Raw genomic sequence first — 19871 nt, 5'->3', positions numbered from 1 at the left:
GGCGGCGGGGGGAGCGAGGAAGGCGATCTTTCAATGATCCTCTTGCAGGCGCTGCGACTCTGCCCGTGAAACCCACGGGCCCGTGCCGCTCACGCGCAGCCGTGGGGGAAAGGGAGTGAGGGGGCCGGTGCCGTAAAGCGCGGACGATGTCGGGGCGGGCGCCGCCGCCGCGGTTCGAGAAGCGGGTCCTGGTGACGGGCGGCGCCGGCTTCATGTGAGTGAGCCCCGCGGGGCCGCGGCGGGCCGCCGGCCTCCTGCCCAGGGGCGCGGGTGAGACGTGGCGGGCGGGGGTCCCGCGGTGCCGCCGCCCTTTTGTCCATCCCGGGCCGGTTCCTCGGCGCCGCTGGCTCGGGCCGCGCTGGTGACTGGCCCTTGTCTGGGTTCTGAGGTGGTGAGTGCTGGGGAGCGAGCTGGGAGCCTGCCCCGCCGTCCTTCGCCTGCGGCCGGCGAGGAGGTGAAGGAGAGACCGCCCGGCGCTGGCAGTCGGTGCTCGGCCTCAGCCGGGACGGGACTGCCCAGAGCAGGGCAGCGGAGCTGGGAAGGGCCTGGAGCACAAACCTGATGAGGAGCGGCTGAGGGAGCTGGGATTGTTTTGCCTGGAGCCTCAGGCAAAACAACCTTGTCGCTCTCTTCAGCTCCCTGAAAGCCAGGTGGGGTTCACCCTCATTTCCCAGGCAGCAAATGACAGGACGAGGGGACACAGTCTAAGCTGCGGAGGTTTAGGGTGGACGCTAGAAAGAAATTATTCCTAGAAAAGATGATTAGATACTGGAATGTGCTGCTCAGGGAGGTCAGGAGTTACTGTCCCTGCAGGTGTTCAGGAAACGACTGGACATGGCGCTTAGTGCCATGGTCTGGTTAACAAGGGGTTAACCCTTGTGTTTGGTCGTTTGGACTCGATGATCTCAGGTCTTTTTCCAGCCTAATGGATTCTTTGGGTTGAAGGTGACAGGGCTTGTAGCCAGCTGCAATTTCCCGTATCAACCCCCAGTGCTGTGGGCTCAGTTTGAGTCAGAGCAGGGTCTGGCCCGTCTTAAGCTTGACCCCCTCAGTGTGCAGAAGCTGTGAGAGGGTTAAATTTCTGTGTGTGAATAACCCTGAACTAACCTGAGCTCTCAGAATAAGCTTCGTGTACACAAGATCGTGCCAAAGGGGCAGTGCCACCTGGTTGTCTGGTTGTCATTTCTTACACCTAGTAGTAATGTCGTGAGTGATGGCAGTCACTGTCGTGGGTTAGGAGTGTTGACTGTTTGGTTCTCCCTGATATCTAATATGTAAGCTTTAGAGTGCAAAAAGTATTTTACAATGGCAATTCAATATAGCCTATAACAGTTTTTTTTTAAAATGTGATTGTGGGAAGTGCTGATTTCTCTCATTATAGGATGTACTTTTGTTCTGATTTTTAGTTTCTTAGCCATATGCACTTACGCATAGAAAATATTGGGATAATGTATAGAATATATATTAATGTTGATGTGTTAAAATATCTTTGAATTTGTCTTTTATCTGTCTTGAATATATCCCTTTCTTCCTCCAAAACATTGGATATTGCTGAATTTATTTGGAATTTGTCATCTCTTTGTTACCTTAAAGTCCAGTATATAATTGTAAAATATATTTTTCTTCTATCCTGCAGTGCTTCACATGTAGTCGTCTCTCTTGTGAAAAAGTATCCAAACTATCTGATTATAAATCTGGATAAGGTAATACCTTATTTTCTTTCTTGATATGGACAACTGTTTTAAGTGATTTATAATGCAATCTGTAATATGTTGAATTTTATATGGCTTATTGTTAGTTACTAATTTTTGTTTGTTTTTCCATTTGTTCCTGTGCAAAAAAAAAAAAAAAAAAATGTCAGCTGGTGTTCAGAAAAAGAACAAAACTTTTCAAGCTCTAAACATCTGTTTAAGAATTTTTGCAGTTAGGGTATCTTTTGGAGATTTGTGCTTTTAAAGCTTCACATCTGCTTGTGAAATAGATTTTTTTAAAAATAAGTTTTTACTGTATTCTCAGACTTTCCAGTGGTTAGGTTGGGTTTGAGTTAGCCTTTTTGCTTCCATGAAGCCCACTTACTGATGTTGTGTGGTATTTCTCTTTAGCTCGACTACTGTGCAAGCTTGAAGAATCTTGAAACTGTCTCTGGGAATGAAAACTACAAGTTTATCCAGGTGATAGAGCCTTTTATTCCACAAAATGTGACTTTTTACAGATTTTTTGTAAATACACAGTTTTGTCTTCAGACAGTGGATGGATTTTGATTTATTGTTTAGATCAATATTTGGACTTGCTGGGCTTGCATGCTGAGGTTCCTCCTGTCTACAAAAGGCAGTGCTGATGCTCACCTCTCTGTCTTGGGGTCTGCCCAAGTTTGCAGGACATCTGAGAAATGCATATAGCTCAGTTTGCTGAAACAGCCCCTTTCTCAGAGGCAGTAGATGTAAACTTGCCTTTTTTCTTAGATTCAGGTGAGGCTGGAAGCTGGATTTGCCTTAGCCTGTTGGTGACCCCCATGGCTGTTTATGTTTTTGTGAACCACCTCTTTATTTCAGTAAGGGATTACGTCTGAACTTTTGGGATAAAAGTTGCATGAGAGGAAAGGGACAGTCTGTATGTAAACGTGCACGTGCGTGCAGTTGCAGCCTGACCAAAGTGGCTTTTTGGTTATTTTCCTAAGGTCTTTGATTATTTCCAGTGTGCAATATGAAATGTACTAATGCCCTATAAAAGCCTTGTTACCTGAGGAGATATTAACATTTAATTGCTGGGGAGAACTTGGAGTTCTGCAAGATATCCTTTAAACAGGCAGATCCCTATGTGAAGCAGAGGAACAGTAACTACGACTGATGTGGCTATTCTGATTTTGAGCAAGGGTAGGAATCTCTTGTCTCTCTTGTCATAAAACTTACATCAGTATAAATAATTCCAATTTTTCACTGTGGGTTTTTTTTTTTTTTTTCAGTTTGGGTTTGTTTCTGGTTTTGGTTTTTAGGGACAGTTGATCACAGCTTAACATCCAGCTGGTATGCAACCAAGCAGTGTACACTGACAGGAAAAAATGTGCTGGAAAAGATAATTTCTAATGTGCAACCCTTATAATTAGAACTGTAACATTGGTCCTGACCATAGGAGACAGTAGGAAGGATATATTCTCTAGTGGTACTGTAGAAAGGAAGTCTGTTTTGGAAAGTAGAACAGTAAATTTAGAAAATTTTACTCAGGGGCTGTATGAAAGATACATTTCAATCACAATTTCTGTTGCTGTTCAGCATAGATGTACTAAGCTTGAATTTCAGTTAAAAAAAAAATCAGTAGCTAGCCATTTAGTTCAAAATAATGTCTCTTTTATAAAAATATGTCAGTTAAAAAATAAATCACCGGAATAAACAATAAGGAGCAAAGCCCTCGGAAGACGTAATCTAATCCCCCTTAGTGGGAATGTGCTTCTCCTTTTGCAGTGCCACTAGATGTCCCTACCAGCTTGCCAGACTGGGAACTCTTACTTGCTCTGGGAACTTGGCATTTCAGCCTCAATGTTGGAGCTCCACGCTGTACTTTTGTTGTGTGTATTTTTGGACACATTGCTATTTCTAATGTTAATAGTAATATAAATTCTGAAATAAGTTTCATTTAGGATTTTTAAAAAAATGGGTGAAATTTTATGTATGGTCTTATTTTAGACATGGCATTAATAAGTGGCCCAGAACTCAGTTGATGGTGCTCTTTGTATCCTGTGTTCCCTTTGTAATGGTTTCTTATGTGACACTTGGTGTAAAGGGAAGCTATTTTCTATCAAAAATAATTTGCCTTTTTTTTTTTTTTTTTCCTTTGGGTTTTTTTTTTTTTTTAAAATTTTTTTTTTTTTTTTTTTTTTTTTTTTTCCCTTTCTTGTTTAGGGAGACATTTGTGAACCTGATTTTATAAAGCAGCTCTTTGAAACTGAGAAAATAGATATAGTCCTTCATTTTGCAGCCCAAACACACGTAGGTGAGCATTGCTGCATGTTTTGGTATTGTTTTTCATGGCTACACCTGCTTGAAATATATGCCAGTATACCTTTTGTCTTTTCCCTTCATATAAACCAAAGATCCAATTTGTCTCTACAAATCACATGACTGATTGTCTGGTGGCCTTTTTAACTCAGAGGGGTTCACAGCCTTGATTTAAAAAGTTCTTAATCTGACTGTTGTCTTGTTTTCATTGCACATATATGGTAATGTACCTTTTTGTCTGCATTACATTTTTAAATTCTATCTAGACTGACATGCAGCTGACAGTGTACTGAGGGAGTCATAAAGACAGTGGAGAGGGGCTTTTTACATAGTCTGAAGTTTTTACAGTGGAGAGGGTCTTTGTACATAGTCTGAAGTTTTTACTTAATTGGCTCCAATGTCACATGTAAAAACAGTGTGAAAGCTGAAGGATTAGCCATAGGTCCCACTGGAATCTTGTCTTCATGCTTAAAAGAGAGAATGAATTATAAAGTGCCTATTTCAGATGGCTGCTTTTCAGTATCACTTTTAGTAAGAAAAATCCCCACCATACTCCATCCATCATGAGAAGAAATCCTCAAAGAATTCTCCAGGAAAATACTTATTGGAATTGTCAGATTTGATAGGCACAAAGTCATTAGGTCAGGGGAACAGTTGTAAGAATGAAAACAGCTGCTGATGAGTTATTAGTCATGCGTCCATATTACTGCATCTTGCAGCTGTCTTTGAATGACACTTTTCTTACTTGTTGTAGGTTGAGGTACTTAGCAAATGCTATTTTAGATTAGAAAAATTCATAACCAACAAGCTTTTGCTCATGATTCCAGCCCCTTGTTGAGAACAAGGATTTTTGTCTTCGTGTAAGTGTAGAAGGTGCCTTCATTTAACAAGGACCTTGCTGTCTGACAGGTCTGTACTGCAGCCTTCAAGTGGAACCTATAGCCCTGTCTTGCCTAAATTTAATCAGAATTGTCTGCATTTTTTGATGTAGATCTTTCATTTTGGCACGCCCTGGAATTCACCTATGTGAATGTTTATGGCACCAATGTGCTGGTTGCTGCTGCACATGAAGCCAATGTGGAGAAGTTTGTCTATGTTAGTACAGATGAAGTATATGGAGGTAGCACTGATGAGGTGAGTCTGAAAATGCATGAGGATTTTTCTAGTTTATCTGCTTTTAATAGCGAAAACAAAGTCGAGTCTAACTTTCCTTGGCCTCTGTAAATGTTTGACTTTAAATAAGCACTGGTAGCTTCTAGAAAGCTGAGTATCAAAATTGTCTTTTTTTTTTTTTTTCATAGCTTGTTTTATATTGAATGTTTATTGTCTAAAGCAGTGAGATTTGGGTCATTAATGATGTCACTACTCAGAGAAGGTATCAAAGGAGTGTATTGTACAGGTTTTGTCCTGGAGCATTCCTGAGACTTCAGTAATGTGCACAGCCTAAGAGGGGAACTGCTTTATATTCTAGCTAAAATATTAACAGAACTGTAGGTAGTGACAGTTCAAATAGAAAACAATTCCTGTATTACTGTAATAAATATTCTGATGTTTCTTGTTATGTGCACATCTTTGATTTTTGAGACTTTACACCTGACCTTAATTCAGGAAATGTAATTTAGCTCAGTAGAAAGGCAAATACGCATGTTCATATTTTTAAAGGCATAAACAAAGTCAAGGAGCCTTTTGCCATAGTCCCTGGAAATATTAATGTACTTCAGAAGAGTTCTATGCACTTTCTTATTATCACAGTGTCTTTATCAGTTCCTTCAACACAACTTCCATCTGTAGGCTTTTATGATACCCAAGGGTGATGTTTTCTTGTGTGTAGACCTGTGGCTTGGCTGATACCTTGAAGTGAAATTTTTCTGTCTCTGGGCCTTGAAAAGAGAACTTTAATCTGTTTATTCTTGTCTTTGTGAATCACACTAGAAGTTCTTGTAGAGTTTTTTTTGAGGGGAGGAAGGCCATTTAATTTCAGAGGCAATGGTCCGACAAGACCAGCAAGTGTTTTCATCACGTTAAGGTGATTGTTACCGATCACACCTTGGGTAATATCCCTCCTTCTCTTGGTTTGTTTTTTTCTCTCTTCAAGTGAGAAGTAAATTAAAGTGTCAGGATAGTCTGGAGGATACCTGTTTTGGAACTGGTCAGAATTGTTGAAGTCTTGCTTTGGAAGCTTTTGGGTTGCAATTCTACATTTTTTACAGAAATAAAGTTGCATAAAAATTTATGAAAAGACCCCTTTTATTTAGGACTGAAAGGTGAATTTGCTAGTGGTGGCCCAATTGCTCTCTGAGGCAGTATGAACCTGAAAAATATTAAACCTCTCTGTAGCAATAGTGATTATTTAATAAGATAAAAATCTGAGGACCTGCTGCTGTGAAGTAACTCTGTTACAGGCATAAAAATATTACTGCTGGTAATTTGTCTGCCTCCTATGTTCAGTAAATAGGCTGTCTTTTGTTATGGCCTTCTGTTGTTAAGGGGACTTTGTTGGACTGATGTGCTTGGATATTTAGGGATTTTTATTTATTTTTTAACTTTAAGGCTTATCTGGGCAAAAGAAATTGAGCAATGCAAATTTTCTTTTCATTTTAGGAATTTGATGAATCCTCACCAAAACGTCCGACAAATCCCTATGCCTCCTCTAAAGCAGCTGCAGAGTGTTTTGTTCAGTCTTACTGGGAAAGGTACCAAGTAAGTCCATGGAAGCTTCAAAAACTCTGAAGCCTGTAATTAAGTGTCTGTATTATGTATGTAAGAGTATAAAAGAAAAATCAGTACTAGTCCACACAGTGCCACCTCTTTCCTTATTGTTAGTTTTGTAGTCTGGATGTGTTAGAGAATCTCCACCAGTAAGTTGTGAAGATACACTGCAAGACAGTGGGGACTGATCAGATGTTTTTATTTTTTAAATCTGAACTGTAATATCTAAAAATGTTCTTTGATAAAATGGTGAAAGAGAACATTAGGAATTTAAAAACCAGGGCTTAGCTTGCAGGAAGTGCAAAAGTATTACACAGAAGTAGAACGTGCATAATTCTAATTGTATCAAGACTAGGCTTATAGTTAAAGCAAAAAAAAAAAAAAAAAAAAAAAAAAAAAAAAAAAAAAAAAAAAAAAAAAAAAAAAAAAAAAACAAAAAAAACCAAAAAAGGAAAAAGACCTGCTAGTTAGATTTGTTTAAGCAAACACATTTAGTAATTTGGGTACTTTAGACTTCTGTTCTTGATATATGATGCTTTTGCTATAAAGTGGACAAGAGCAGGATGTTAAAGACCTGTGAAACATATTGGAATAAGTAGGAGTAAGCCAGTCTTCAGTCAACCAGATACACACGTGCAATATCCTGTGGTGATTCCAGGATAAGAGAGATTTCAAACATTTGTCACTTGTGGTGCTCCTAACAGGCTGAGAAGGCTGGAGGCTCTTGCCTGTTCAACAGCAATACAGAGAGTTTAATTCAGTAATGTTTGTAAGGGCTTACAGATTTTTGAGTAATCACTGTGCATGTGTTGGTTTGCTTATTGATCAGCAGGAGGTTACAGATTTTTACTGGTATATGCTTTCTTATGTAATCACATGTGTGTTTAATGCTCTCCAGTTCCCAGTTGTCATCACACGGAGCAGTAATGTTTATGGACCACATCAGTATCCAGAAAAAGTAAGTTAAACTGTGCTTTACTCTGAGCTTCAGTGTACCAGAATTCAGGGTTGCAGTGACGTTACTTTTTTCTCATGTGCATGGGATGAAAAAGTGTGTGAAAGAGTGCTTTGAAAAAAGCACTCTTGCAATTAATGTGATTATATATTTTGAGCTTACACTAATGTGTCTTACCCTGAACACATATTTTTTGTTTGTTGATAAAACTTCAATTTTGAAGTTTAAACTTGTAGTTTAAATAAATTTTATGACAGCAACTTTGTTTTGTAGTTTTTTCTGTTTTTCAAAGGGTATTTTGACAGAGTTCCCCTACAAATTACATTAACTCACATCATGTTTCATAATCATGAGTGTTTAATAACTAAGGGAAACATTTCAAAAACTGAACTGAGAATACAATGTCTGGTACAGAAAGGGATGTTCCAACCTGCACAGAAAATAAGTAAGATGAAGCTATAACATTCATATATAAGGTGAGAAGCAGTGTAAAGTGACTTGTTTTTGCATTTGTTCATACAAACCTTGCAGGGTAACTATTTACAACAGTTGTTTGTGAGAAGGAGTTGCCTTTTTAAGTCAATACCTGAATCAATTAAGTCAATACCTGGTTAGTGAATGGAAATACACTGTTGAAATGAAAGTAATCATCCCATGTACTCTCTGGAGTTTGGAACTGCTGGAAAGTGTAGCTATATTTTTACATTTCTATGGAGTTGTTTTTTAATTTAAATTGCTTTTCACCTTTTGTGGGTTTTTTTCCCAAATAAATTTATTTTAACTTGCATTATTGCAGGTGGATAAGCAATGGCTTTTAGAGTAAATTTTTCATTGATCTGTGTCTTGCTACAGGTTGCTTGATTGTTGGGGGTATATTAGGGGATGTATTTGCTAGCTTTTGACTTACATATATTCTTCTTAACCTACCAAATTTTAGTTACTGCTAATGACACAGCACTAGGCTATGTGAACCTTCAGTTTTATCTAGTATTCTGCTCCTGTCTTTAGAGCAGGAAGTTAAATTTAAGTAATTTGAATAGTTTTATAATGGCTTCAGTTTAAGGACTTTAATAGTGGGGGTAACTGTTCTGAAGTATCTGGGGCATTATGAATGGATCTAAGCATTTAGATGAACATAACGTAAATCTTTGTGCAGCAAGCACACTGTCGCTTGATCTGTGTTTATCCGCATTATCTTAAAATTCTCTGTTGATTCTCTTCCAAATTTAACTACTTTAACAACTCTTTGTTTCTAGAATTACTGCAGTTTGCTGGATGTTAAACCTTGTTCTGAACTGCTGGTAATATTTTTTCTAGTTAGATTGTGATGCACTGCCATGTGCAAAAGTAGTGGAATTTTTTTTATTTTTCAAAAACTGTTATTACATTTGTAACAGCCAGAAAGATAAGGCTTACACTACAGTAGAGGTGTGTACTCTTACAAACCAAAATCATTGCATTTTCTAGGCTTGATACATTCTTTCATTATATTTAATAAAACTTAGAAGTATTTAAAGGATCTTATTAAAATACTTAATGTTTCATAACTGTTGAAGTTCCTTATTCTTTGTAGAATAACAGCTTTTAAAATAGTGGAGTAATTTTTTTGTTGTTTTTCAATTCCTTAGGTTATTCCAAAGTTTATATCTTTGTTGCAACAGAACAGAAAATGGTAGGTAACTCACATTTTTGGTAGTATTTGTGCTATAAAACTGTAACTGCAGTTATAAATATGTGCTAGTTTGTAAAATGATAATTACATAACAAAGTTCTTATTTTAATAGCAGGATTTCCTTAAAGTCAAGGATTGTTTGCATGTCAGCTACTTAAGGTACCTTCAGGCATCCATCTAACAGCAAAACTGCTAAAAACACAGCCCAGTAACTTGTGTCTATTGAATGTGTAAATCTTTTTTTGTCTTTTTTTTGTTTTAAGCTGTATTCATGGTTCTGGACTTCAGAGAAGGAATTTCCTATATGCAACTGATGTGGTAGAAGCATTCCTTACTGTCCTGAAGGAGGGGAAACCAGGTGAAATTTATAACATTGGAACTAACTTTGAGATGTCCATTGCCCAGCTTGCTAAGGAGCTAATCCATTTAGTGAGTAAAGAGTTCTGATGCTTTTCTTCACTGGTTTTCATTGCACATACAAATAATTACACAGACCTTCTGTAGCTCTGAAAGAGCTTAGATTTGTGGTGGGTGTTGGAAGATCCTTGCAGCAGAATGATGTGCTGCCCTTTCTGTGACAGCTGGACTGTGTAAGTTTGCAGTATGGGCTATCCTGTGCTGGGCTGCTGCATCAGTTATCCTGACTGGGACATATCTTGACTGGCATCAAGATTAATTACCATTTATTTTCCATGCTGGCTGCTTTAGTTTTGGTCTGAGAATGTGGCACTATTAAAATCTAACAGTTTGATCATGGATGTTCTGGGGGTGCTCTGGGTGAAGGAGAAGGTTGGAGATGTTCTAGATAATTTTGATAACTTCAGTAGTTTGAAGACTCAGTATACAAAAGACCATTTCTGTTTGTGGTTTATATTTTTTTATTTGGTGGAGGTTTTTTAATAAGATTTAAGTTTGTTAAGGAAAAAAATGTTTTTTAAATATATGTTTAGATAGCCCAAGATGTATGGGAGTGATACTTGTTTTTCTGCTTGACAGATAAAGAAGACCAGTTCAGAGTCTGAAATGGAGCACTGGATGGATTATGTCAAAGACAGGTGAGCAATGTGGAGGACATGCAGGATGTGCCCATGCAGGATAGTTTTGTCCTGCAGTTTTTCTGAGACTCTTAACCAAATAGTTTTTTGTGGAAGTGTTTCTGCACTAAAGGAGGGAACACTTTTGAGGGAGTAAGAGCTGTTTTGCTTCCTTAATTTTTTTTTTCTTTTTTTTTTTTTTTTGCTAGTGGATTTGATATCTATGATCAGGGTTCTGTATAGAAAACAGGACTTTCATTTATTATTTGGATCTGTAGGTCAGAATGAATGTCTTGAAGGGGAGCATGTAATGCTAATCTCTGTCTTCAAACATTCTTCATACTTGTCATTACTGAAGTCTGCTCTGGGAAGAAGAAAAGTTTTGCAGAGCAACTAAATCTTTCCTTCATGGTAGCTTGGACAGTTTATTCAGTGTATTTTTTATTCAGCATCACTGAGTGAGATGAATCCCATCGTCTCTTGCCTAGCTTTAGTATTTTGGCATTAATGTGACTAATTCAGACTTAGATGTACTTTGTAGTAAGACCCAGTCTCCACAGGCAGAAATATGTGCCTGTGGAGTGTAGTTAACTTTAGATTTCTATCTTAAGCTGAAGCTGCTATCTCAAAAGTAGATGTAAAGCTCTAAGGTACCAAAGTTAGGGCAGTGGAAAAATGGGTAGCTTTTATAGATATGCTTTTGCTGTGTGTTTCCATCCTTAATTTCAGGCTTGGTTTGGCTCTGCTCTTTTATATCCATTTCTTTTCTGCAGCAACAATGAATCTCTGCTTACTTTAGATATCACTCTCTCCAGAGTGATTAGAAATGATGTGTCTACTGATAGCAGTTAAGTATTATGGCCTTTAGAATTCACACTTTCTGATCACATTTAGATTGTTATCATGGCAACTGAAGTGTCTTTAAAAATGTGCTAACTTTTGTTTTTAAAAGGAAATGTTCTTCAGAATCCTATCTCAGTGTATTACAGGACTTTGAACGAATTGCCTTTGGCTCACATGATGTGAGTGTTTAGAAGTTCTCAGTGTAATTCAGTTTGATGTTTCTTTGTGTGTATTGGGCCCTGTCTGCTAATGTTTAAACATAAATGGGCTTGGGAAAACTAACCACATTGGAATACGTGTGGAGGTCGTATAAAAGATTGTTAATATACCTAATTTATGACTATATAATTCTATAATGAGTGACTTTAAGGTCGTGGGGGTTACTTGCTATGGAAAAGTTAGTTCTGCTTCTGCTTCACATTAGTGTGTTACAGTACCAGCGATAAGTGCTCGGTTTGTGCCTGCACATGCACCTTGACTATTCAGTATGCCAGTGCCAGTAGTGCAGGATGCTAGACTGGGCTACCTATCTGCCAGACTGTGGAAGTGAAAATTTCTGCCATGCTTAAATATCAGATATATCTTTCTGTGGTGAATCTTGCAGCTTGGGATTCTACATATTCAGTATTACAAAGTTCATGTAGCTAATGAGCCAGTGTAATGATGCCCCTTTGGAAGCCTGTGTGTTTTAAATCTGAAGTATGTGTAAATGTTTGGGTTTTCAGGATAAAAAATGTAAATGCTAATATTAGAAAATGCTGTCTCTGTGTTGCAAATGCACTGATTTGCACAAATGCGTTGGCAGTGATTTTTGTGTTCATTTTGTGCCAGTAAAATACTAATTAATATTTATTCTAGTCAATTTCGAATAGTTGACTGTACAAACTGAATTGTGTTATTGTAGCTGCACTCAGCTGCCACGTATTTTTTGAAGGCAATGAAACCTGTTTATGTTGATGGGAATTTTCAAAATTGAAGCATATCTAATATTCCTTGGAAGACACTGCATGCAGTGAGGTACTGCATGGCTAATTAAGGAAGCAGTATAATCAGATTGTTTTCCGTGTGCATTTTATACTTCATCAGGCCTACAAATGACCTCAGATATCCAATGAGTTCAGAAAAAATGCACAACTTAGGCTGGAGACCCAAAGTGCCTTGGGAAGAAGGAATAACGAAAACAAGTAAGACTGATGACTTTTACACTGATTTAGGAGTGATGGGAGGAGGGAGAGGGAAAAGGGGGAAATGGGTACGTAGCTTAGTTAATGAGGAGCTGAAGAGATTGAATGTAACGTTTGAATTTTACATAAAATTGGCTGCTTTCTAAAATAGTGAATTTACGTGACATAAAATAAAAAAGGTAATCACTTTTTAGTGCTAGAATAAGTCTTGCATGAAGAACTTAAAAAGTTTAAACCAGATTTTTTTGTAATATGATGGGCTGAAATCTTCCATAATGAACAATTAGCATGTTGTTAGTTGTATATCTGTGGAATATTTGGATTTCCCTGTTCTCTCTGGTCAGCTTGACTCATCAACATTCTTCCCATATTAGTTGAATGGTACAGAGAAAATTTCCACAACTGGAAAAACTCGGAGAAAGCTTTGGAGCCCTTTCCTGTGACAGACCCATTTGCCCAGCTCAGTGGCCCATAGCGTGGCACAGAACCTGAAGGAGTTTTTTCTACCTCATATGGTCTTTTCTTCAAAGCCTGCAATCAAATGGCCACGCTGGACTCTTAATGTATTCAAGATACACGAACCATGATGAGTAAAGAACCATAGTATGGCGCATCTTTGGGATGGTTTCAGCACTTTATAAGTTGAACCTCTTAGTTTCAGCTTTCGGTGCAATACTCTAGTCTTACTAGGTATTGATTTAAAAAAAAAAAACTGTATGGAGTGAAGAATATTTATAATGTTATAAATTAGTGTACTGAAATAAAATCTGCCTTATTAAGAATATTTAACTGTGATTGCAGCTTTTGAGACTTGGAGTTAAATTTGTTCTTGTTCTGGAATTATTCATCTGTATTAGTTTGTTTCTACAGTGTAATTTATATTTTGTCACTTCAACGAGTTGGGTTTTATTTTTAATCAAGGGGAGAAATTATATGTTTTTTGGAGACTATAAATTGATTGACAAAAGCTGGACAGAGCACCTCTATGGTTCCATCCATTTCTCTGCTGGTGCACTTTTAGCTTTTGTAGTTGACTAATCAAAGTTACCTACTCTATAACTTTAAATGCCCCTTTTAAGGGGAACAAGGGGGGGGAATGGTTCTCGATGAGATTTCCAGAAGCATTTCCTTAAACTTTGTACTCCTTTTACTGTATTACTGTCTATTACATGTTAACTCCTTTTTCTTAGCTGTAATTGTAACAAACTTGAAATACTGGAACACAGTTAACATTCCAATGATCTTATTTCCTGTGATATGAAGGCTACTTATGGAGAAAATTTTTTAAAACTCTTCTTTTTCTGTGAATTGTGGGTTGGCAGACCTTAATTAATGCAGTGTATCAGCATTTTTTCTGTAATAAACATTTTAAAGATAAAACAGTATTTGAGTTTTAATATAAAATTTGGAAAAAAACTCTGTAATTCTAGAAATATGTCAATGAATCTTGTTCAAAGTTGATTTAATAATAAATATTATGGTGTAACTGGTTTCTCTTAATTAAGAAGAACATGCTGAAAAAGTAGATGGTGGGTTTTTTAAAAAAAATATTTCTTTGCTGTTCCTCTACCCTGAAAAAATTACCTTCACTTTTTTGTCTTTGAGGTGATCTGGCAAACATAAGAAGAACCACTGTTCTTGGTTTTATCACTTCAGCTTCTGTAGTTGGCCCAGTCCCTGAACCTCTGTGGGCCTGGGCAGAGCTGCAAGCAGCACAGGACTGGGATGTTGTGGTGTACTCAGAAGAAGCTGTGACTCCTAAAGGGTCTCAGAAACTGGGAGATAGCTTTTGAAACACAAGTGTTCCCAACTTCATCACACCCTGTGGTGCATGGTGCTGTTGGTAAAGTGCCACTTGTGGTTGGCAAGAGTAGGTTAGCCTAAAAGAAGGCTAACCAGGAAGTTTCTAGGCTTACTGCAGTGCCAAGTATGGGTTTTAAAATCTAGGAGCCTGTTATTGAAGGTGGGTTTTCTGTGACACAGTGGGATAATAATACTAGAATTGTGTGGCAGTTCCTGATGCTTGATTTGGAAGTAAAAGTCTCCATTTGGGACAGATAGAAGTTAAAGGATTTTGTATGTAATGATCTGTTGCATACTTGGCTTACCAGATGTGTTTCTATGGATGAATCACTGAAATGTCATTGTCAAGCGCACGTTGCTGACTATATTCAAAGATTTCCTTAATTTTTGTACTTTTCCTGATATATTACTTCCTTATAATGTGCATACTTCCTTACAATATCTGTCTTGCTGTCCTGTATTTTGTAAAAGTCAGTACCGGAAATAGCTAAAGTGCTGGAAAGATCTGTCTTAGCTGTATTTGTGATTGCTGTGACAGCTACTTTGAGTGGGTTGCACGAAAATATGTGTCACCTATCCTTACACTGGAATACTGGCTGTGTTGTGTTTTTAAGAGTAGAGATTACAGATAACTAAAATCTTACCATTTTAAACATGCATAAACCTTAATTTATAAATATTTTAAGCCTTTGAAAATAGGTACAGTGTCTTTGGAACACTACAAACAGTCTCATCAGAAATACACAGAAGAAAGCAGTAGGGTGTGATTGGTTTATTGAACAGAACTTTTGAAAGTTGTTCTTAATGTATAGATGCTGAAGATGCAGGCATTGATATTTATATGACTCTCCAAAGAGGTAATATTACCTGGGGTGGATTTTCAATAGGATCTATTAATTTTTTAGTGAGAGCTGTTCTAGTTTATTTAAATATTTTTGAAGATTTAATTCATCCAAGTGTTTGAGATTTTTGTGTTACTACTTATATATAAATAAATGCACATTTAGAAATATTGAAATGTATGTATATTTAAGAAATGTATGAGGCTTTTGCTTTGAGCCACTTTGCTGTAGGTCAGATTTTCTTAGCAGGTGAGTGATCTGGTAGGAGCATTTCTTTCACAGGGAAAAGTATTTTCTATTATAGAAAACAGCTTATTTTGCCATTAACTTCTGGCTTCTATAGGAAAAAAAGGACAAAGGATCAACCAGTGAACAGTCAGTGTGGAGAAGTGTGATACTTTCAGGTTTTTTTCCTCACTGATTTTACTGGGAAGCATTTCTGGAGGAGGCAGAGGTAGTGATGTAAAATACTGTGAACACTGTAACCTTTCAGTTTACTCTTTCAAGGTTTGTGTCAGAGAGCAAAGTGAGGCCACACCAGTAAGAAAATAAATGGAGTAAATGTGTATGTCACTTAACTGCTAAAGCTCTCTAAGGTAGAAGGGCTGGACTTTGGCAAAGGTTTTGATTCAGGTTCTATCAGGAACTTGGGTGGTTTGCTTCTCTTTTTGGGATTACTGTTCTGAATTGGATCAGATCTTTGGGAAGCAGCTCCTGAAATCCCTGGTGCATTGGGGAAAACCAGCATTCCTACCTCACTGTCTTGGTGTACCACAGCTGCTATTCAGTGCATCCCTTGCCAGCAGCAAGTGAAAGGATTTGGAAGACACCGGAGTGGGCAGCTGAGGCAGGGCTGCCTGCACTCAGAATCGGTTGTTCAGCTGGGAAAGGACCTTCAAGATCCCCTAGTTCAAGCCCCCTGCCATGTGCAGGGACACAGAGCCCCATGCAACCTGGCCCTGAGCACTGCCAGGGATGGGGCAGCCACAGCTTACCCTGCCATGCCTGTGGGGCGTTGGTGGGCTGTGTGTATCAGCTCCACTTGGTGCAACAAAGAGAGCTCTTGCTTTCTCCAGGGCTTTCTCTGGTCTGACCTCAGCACTTGCTCAAATTTGTGTGCTGCTTGCATTTAGGGGTGTCAGCTGTGGTTTAGGCTGGTTTACACTGTTATAAGATGATGGACTAGAAAGTACCTTTGGTTTGTCCACCCTGTACTTACTATGATGTAGGAGAAAGGCTGTGGATGAAAAATGTGGGGGTTTTTTGTTGGTTTGTGGTTTTTTTGACTCAGAATGCTAAATTTTTCTGAAACTGTGTTCTTATGCTCATTAGACAGGCATGAAATGCAAATGTCTTTCTACAGAAGGAAGAACTTTTAATATAAACCCACTTGCCAAATTCTGTTAGGGGGAAAGCTGACTTTTTTATTAGTCTGAGACTGTATTGTCCTTCTATTTAATTTTGTTTTGCATTATCTTTAGTTTTTGTTTTTATTCCCATTGTAATTTCCATTTCACCTGGCAAAACAGAGATTTCTAAAAATAAGAATTGGAATAACCCATTGCTTCATCGTACTTCTGATTGTTGTGGTAATGTATGAAAACTCTTAAGTCAATAGTGTTTTGACTTCTGTGCATGCCATGACACATTTGGAGTTTATGTGCACCAAAGATCACAGATTGTGTTAGCTGCATCAGTAGGAGACATTCTTGTTAAGGGATTATATTCATCATTTCTCAGCAAAACAATCATTGCCAGTGGCAATGGAAAATCATGAGAAGATGAGATTTTGTATCAGTATGTTGTTCACACACCTCTTAAGCACAAGTGTGGGTGGATTTTTTTAACCTCTCCCTACCTGAAGTTTTTTTTGTGAAGAATTTTTGGTTTCAGTCACTAAACTGCTGGCTCAGTCCTCAGCGTTTGTACATCTGAAAACAAGTATTTGATTCCTGAAAACGTATCAGCTCCTGAAAGAACCCACAAATGTGGGATGTGATGAAAAATACACTCTGAAAATAAAAGGAAACAGGGTGATTTATGTTACCAAATATTCACATGGCTGGCTTGGGCTGAGGCTGCTTCTTCCCCACTTGAAAAAGGAGGGGTTTGTTGAATTCCTCTAGTACTATGGAAGAGAGTCTTGGTGTTTTTGCTAACAGGAGGCAGCAGCAGTGCACAATTTTGCAAAGCAGCCTCTCTGCCCTCACAGCGTGCAGAAAGTGTGAGTAGGAGATGCCCTCACAGGTGGCTTTTCTAGACCATGGGCTGTGCAAATCAACACAAACTCGAGATGTCAGTGCCCACCACAGGCACTAACGTGGGCACTCTGATGCATCCTCTGCCTTTTCCCTGTAGCCACAGGTGTGTGCTACCAGTTGCCTGTTGAAATCAATGCCTAATCAACAACGTGAAGGTAAACTATTTTTTCTTATTACACTGCTTAGTCAGGATTTGTGATTTATGTGGACACGGAGCTTCTCCAGTGGAAGACCATGGGCACAAGAAGGCACGGGTGCCCTTCCTGTTCATGTATTTTTGTGACATTATCATCTCTGTGCACATTTTGTCAGGCTTTAAAATAAAATCCCTGAAAACTGAAGGTAAAATGCTGCCAATTTAATGCTCCCGAGTCCCACATGTTCTAGATCCTGTTACCTCCCCCAATAATCCAGGGAACCACTGTCAAAACACCTTCATTCTGACGCGTGTCTTGTGCATTGATGTTTGTATATGCACAATTTTGTGTTACTGCTAATTTGTCTTTGGCTTACGGCATAATTTTGTTTGCGGGGAACCGTCATTGACTCGTTTGTGGCATCCTGCGCTGCCACAGGATGGAAGGGCTAATAACAACTATTTTATTTAGACCATCGAGGAAGAACTACCGGGCAGTGCGTGTGGAAGAACGGATTAGTACAATCTTACCACACACGGTGCAGCATGGCAGCCGAAATAGCTCAGTTGGGAGAGCGTTAGACTGAAGATCTAAAGGTCCCTGGTTCGATCCCGGGTTTCGGCAGAACCGTTTTTCCCTTTTTCCCTCGCCCTCCCGGGAGGTGGCGAGCGGACGCAGCTGCGGGCCGGCCCGCGGGCGCCGAGCGCCCCGGGGCTGCTGCAGCGCCCGGGAGTTGCCCTGCCGGGCTCGTACCGACAGCGTCGCTGCTGGCACAGCGTGCCCTGCCCTCCCGGTTCCCTTTTCAGCTCCTCCAAGTCTAAGCTGTTTATTTAGGGTGGAAGAAATGAAAGCAGCGAGCTTCATTTCCTCTCCGTGTCTGCCCTTCGCTCTCTCACGGCGGCAGAGACGGGAGAAGGGAAAGTGAAACTGCGTGAGGAGCGGGGTGTCCGGGAGCCAAGGGACAGAGGGGGAAGAGTGGCTCGAGGGGACTGGGACAGAACGATTAGAGGTTGCTTCTTGCCAAAATCTGAAGAGCAGTTCAAAACTTCCTGGACCTCACTGTTCCTCTGCTGTTAATAGATGGCTGAAACTCTTTTACTTCACAAAAAGCCAAAGGAAAAGCCAGGAAAGCCGGTGATTAATTAATTAATTAGTCTTTACCGTTCATCTGTTTCTTCCCGTTCCTTTCTTTACTTGTAAATTGAGAAAAATAACTTGGATTTTCTGGAGCATATTTTTAAGGAGGGTGTCTGGTTTTGATTTGAAGACGTGAAGAGGTAGACAGTTCATTGGTTGTCTTTGGTAATTTGTTGCAATTTTTTCAAATACATACCTTTAATCTGGACCTGCCCTTTGTTAAACCTTTTCTCTGCTAGATCAGAGATCTTGCTTGGTACCTGGCATTTTGGTCATCACAAAACTGTCAAGTTGGCACCCACCTTTGTTTTGGTAAGCTAAAGAAATTAAATTCTTTGTGTCTTTAAGACATTTTCTCCTGCTTTCGGGTAATTATTTTTGGTGACCTTTTTAATACACTGACACCAGAACAATATACAGAAGGACTTTCAATATTGATGTCGCTAGTGCAAAACACAGCAGTAAAGCCATCTCCCTTCCTTCTCTGTTCAGCAGCTTTCGTCTCTTCATGAGAAGGTGTCACTGGTCCTTTTCTAATCACAACATCACAACAAACATTGATATTGAATTACTTGTCCAATACAAGGAACACTCACTACAGATGAATATCTTATTACTACACAGCAAGGGCAGTGTTACTTAGATCCTTACTGATAAGATATATAAGGGGTAGTATAACTGCTTATATTACTATTTTTCCTAAAGGTTTTTTAAGGTTTTGAAATAACATTAAGACACTTGAGTACTCAGGGACGGAAGGAAATGTTAAGTAGCTTTTTTATTTATTTATTTTTTTTTTCCAAAAGTGCTAAATTATTCATCAAAGACTTTTATACTGCTTTGGGGAAGAGTTAGGGAGGTATTAATTTCCTGCAGACATGTGATCAAAGAAGCAAAAACAGAGAAGGGCTGTTTACTTTTTGGCCTTTTCACACTGCTGAATAAAAGAGAGTCATGGTGCAAGCTTGGGTGTCAGACCGCTGACTCTCTGCTTGGCTTCTGCTCTGGCAGCCTGAGAGACAGCTCTGCCCGAGGTCATTTGCAATGAAGGGACTGCTTTTATGCAGTGCTCTGGCTATAACCTCCCAGTGCTGCTCTGGAGGTTTGGTCCCCTCTGCTTCTGAGTTCCTCGAGGGCCAGGAAGGGCATGGGTCACCCTTACCCCTCAAAGGGAGTGATTTTTAGCAGGAGCACCCAGGCACAAGGATCTATGACAAATATGTGTTATGTTAGTGTCTGAAATGTCTATTTTATTGATAAAGATAATATTACCTGTAATGGCAATTCCAATCTCAGAGCTTT

At 39.0% G+C, this 19871-nt stretch overlaps 1 protein-coding gene and 1 non-coding gene across 2 annotated transcripts; both read left to right on the top strand.

The window, feature by feature from the left end:
- Window positions 1–75: 75 nt before the first annotated feature.
- Window positions 76–13851, top strand: TGDS (TDP-glucose 4,6-dehydratase). Its single transcript, XM_041478270.1, has 12 exons — window positions 76–214; window positions 1637–1703; window positions 2103–2171; window positions 3897–3987; window positions 4984–5126; window positions 6594–6692; window positions 7600–7659; window positions 9285–9328; window positions 9592–9757; window positions 10325–10383; window positions 12292–12389; window positions 12764–13851. Exons 1-12 carry the CDS (start codon window positions 147–149, stop codon window positions 12862–12864), a joined length of 1065 nt encoding a protein of 354 aa, XP_041334204.1. The 5' UTR covers window positions 76–146; the 3' UTR covers window positions 12865–13851.
- A 4132-nt stretch (window positions 13852–17983) lies between these two features.
- Window positions 17984–18056, top strand: TRNAF-GAA. The gene has a single exon. It is a non-coding gene; the product is annotated as a tRNA-Phe (tRNA).
- The last annotated feature ends 1815 nt before the right edge of the window (window positions 18057–19871 follow it).

The sequence above is a fragment of the Pyrgilauda ruficollis genome, unplaced genomic scaffold (assembly GCF_017590135.1).
Source record: "Pyrgilauda ruficollis isolate IOZ18807 unplaced genomic scaffold, ASM1759013v1 scaffold44, whole genome shotgun sequence".
In the NCBI taxonomy this organism is placed as follows: Eukaryota; Metazoa; Chordata; class Aves; order Passeriformes; family Passeridae; genus Pyrgilauda; species Pyrgilauda ruficollis.
Note: the sequence above shows the minus strand (reverse complement) of the source record. Positions and strands in the feature narration are given on the sequence as shown.

Bases quoted from the DNA above. Each gene is read 5' to 3' on its own strand.
- TGDS (XM_041478270.1), top strand. From the start codon at position 147: ATGTCGGGGCGGGCGCCGCCGCCGCGGTTCGAGAAGCGGGTCCTGGTG. The intron at 1,704-2,102 runs GTAATACCTTAT...ATTTCTCTTTAG, and splicing joins TGATTATAAATCTGGATAAG to CTCGACTACTGTGCAAGCTT. The intron at 2,172-3,896 runs GTGATAGAGCCT...TTTCTTGTTTAG, and splicing joins AAAACTACAAGTTTATCCAG to GGAGACATTTGTGAACCTGA.